This window comes from Arachis ipaensis, chromosome B02 (genome assembly GCF_000816755.2).
Source record: "Arachis ipaensis cultivar K30076 chromosome B02, Araip1.1, whole genome shotgun sequence".
NCBI lineage: Eukaryota > Viridiplantae > Streptophyta > Magnoliopsida > Fabales > Fabaceae > Arachis > Arachis ipaensis.
The window spans coordinates 17,178,883-17,181,784 of NC_029786.2; the positions used below are offsets into that span (position 1 = coordinate 17,178,883).

Genomic DNA, 2,902 nt, shown 5'->3' on the forward strand with positions numbered 1-2,902 from the left:
ACGAAGTTCTTCGAGAACACAGCTATGTATCTAAAAATATTCAAAATCTATTTTTCTATGAAAAACACGATCAGCCTTAGTGCATGGCAGCAACTCAACCCTCACTCTAGAACCTCTCCTAACTATTTTTGAAACGTCAATCTCACCCGCACTATCCATATCCATAAAAAGAGAACATTGAATTTTAACATCCTTGCTAACCCAATTGTAAGAGCCATCATCATCATCTTTCAATTTTTTTTCTTTTCCCTTTTTTTCAACCATGATTTTTTAAAAAAGAAAACTGGAAAAAAAAAAGAAGACGACAAATGAATCAGAATCAGAAATGAAAACAGAGAACGACTAACATCTTTTAATCATGTTTTATTCTTTCCAAATGTCATTTTATCAAAGTGAAGTTCCTTTAATGAAACCCTTCAGAATTCCAAATACATATGCCAAAATCCAATACAAACCGGTTTAGTTCCATCTCTTTAATTACAATAGTTGTTTCTATCAAAACCAATGGTACTCAATCACATTAAAAACTGGAGCACCAACTGCCCATTTAATGACAAGACTATTTTTTTATTTTCTTTTTCAAGAAAAATTTACACTTCTCCACTTAATTGTTTCAGCTTTTATATTTTATTATATTTATTTTGATCAAACAAGTTGAGCTGGAAGCTCCATATATCTATAAATCAAAATACCAAACCATAACTCATCAATAAAAACTCAACCTATTTCATCAAAATATCACTAGGTCAAGCTCGGGGGATTATGATATAGCTGTTATAGCTCGACTATACGTCATGACTCAGCTATATACGTTATAAATCGATTACCAAGAACAGTCATAAAAATAAATACCAAAATACTCAAATATGTTATTACTCTCTATTTAAAGCAAAATTACTCGAAAACATAACCATTATTCTCCATTTCAGATATAGAAAAGAGTAAAAGGATTGTTCAGATTGTTACAATTGGCAAAGTCTATTATTTATTTACTTACTTGAACGTCGGAATGTCTTATACAGATATCCACCCTTTATTTTCTCATTATCGACATATAACTCATCTCAACAAAAAATTTACAAATATTTATCGACAGACGAACTATACAATGGCCAACCTCTACAAGAACAACATATATTCTTAATACATATTATCTAAAGCCAATAAAATAGCTTATCTTATCTATCGGAACTCGGAAGTAGTACAAATAAGTTAAGATGTTCACAAAGCATAACAACTAGCATACATGTAATAAATTTAAGAATTATCAATTAAAAAAATTATAAAAAATATAAAAATATATAATTTAAATTACCATTAATTTAAAATAGTAAGAGATATTTTATAAAAATTATAAATTTAATAATAATTAATTTTTTATTTTATTATTTTATGATTGTTTTTAATTTAGATGATCTAAATTTAATTTAGTAAACATTGATTTTGGTGTAAAACATTTCCCATCTCAAAGTGGAATTGACGGGCCACATTAATAGCAGTTCTATGTTAGGAAAATCTCGATGACTTATTTGACTATGCAACTAATGAACACAAATGTGTTGAGTTTGTGACCCACTCCATAGGAGAAACAGGATGACCTACCCCACACACACAAGCTGTACAATAATGACTCATTGAGTCATTTCAAACAAAATTTAGAGCAAAACTTAAATCGTTTGTATCAATTTTGACTCAATTAATTGTATCTTTTAAAATATTAGATAAATTAATCTTTAATAAAATAAAAGTACTTAAATGACAAATTAATCTATTATTTTTTTAAAGAATCATAGATATCACTAAATTAAAAAAAAAGCTACAGGAATATAATATTCATAAAATAGATATTAAAAAACATTTTCCATGATGATTGAAGCACATATACCTCGTGTGAGCTTTGAACTGAAGCCTTCGATACTTGTTGGCACTTTATTTCTCATATATAATAGACCATAGTCATGGCTATTCATCACTTCCACCCTTCAAAATTAAACAACTAGCTTTGAGAAGAAAATGGGTAGAGCTCCATGCTGTGAGAAACTAGGGTTGAAGAAGGGGCCATGGACCCCTGAAGAAGATCAAATCCTCATCAATTATATCAACACAAATGGTCACAATAATTGGCGTGCCCTTCCCAAACAAGCTGGTAATTAATTCATTTTTTTATATAATTAATCCCTTTTTTGTTTCAACTTCCATGCATTGATAACTAGATTCAAGAAAACATTTGGGGATGGAGATCACTTATTAATAGCCAGATTAAGTGAGAAATTACAATGATGAAAAGTTCAATAATGTCAGACCTTGATCCAAAAATCTTAAGAGACTTATAATTAATCCCTTTTTTTGCATACTACTGCTTCTTCTTCTTCTTCTTCTTTTTTTTTTAATTTTAAATTACAAGAAAGTAAAGAGAAATTTGATGAATAAATTTCTTTCCTTGCTTTTAATATCAACAGGGTTATTGAGGTGTGGAAAGAGTTGCAGATTAAGATGGATAAATTATTTGAGGCCAGATATCAAACGGGGCAACTTTACCAACGAAGAAGAAGAGACAATACTCAAGTTGCATGAAATGTTGGGAAACAGGTAAAAGTTTATTTCATTATTTACACTTTACATTTACTTTTTTATTATTTTCTTCATTCTCTCTCTGATCTTCTTTCAATTTATGTCTTCGTCACTTTTCAGCAATAAAACTTACTAAAAATTTTGAAATATTCTTCTAATAAAGTGGATTTCCTTTTTTTTTTCAGAGAAATACTAAGAAGATAATATTAAAATACTCTGTACACTAAAATTTATTTTTAACATTTTAATATTTTTTTAAAAAGAATAAAATAAGATCATATAAGAATTTATTTTTACAAAATTATTATATTAGTACATTAAAAATCAGTCG

At 28.1% G+C, this 2,902-nt stretch overlaps 1 protein-coding gene across 1 annotated transcript in view; it reads left to right on the forward strand.

The window, feature by feature from the left end:
• LOC107625046 (transcription factor MYB14) overlaps positions 1,822–2,902 on the forward strand; it is a 3,821-nt gene continuing 2,740 nt past the window's right edge. Inside the window, exons 1-2 of the mRNA XM_016327576.2 lie at positions 1,822–2,146; positions 2,460–2,589. Coding sequence (XP_016183062.1) covers positions 2,014–2,146; positions 2,460–2,589 — 263 coding nt within the window. The 5' untranslated portion in view covers positions 1,822–2,013. The remainder of the gene's footprint in view (positions 2,147–2,459; positions 2,590–2,902) is intronic.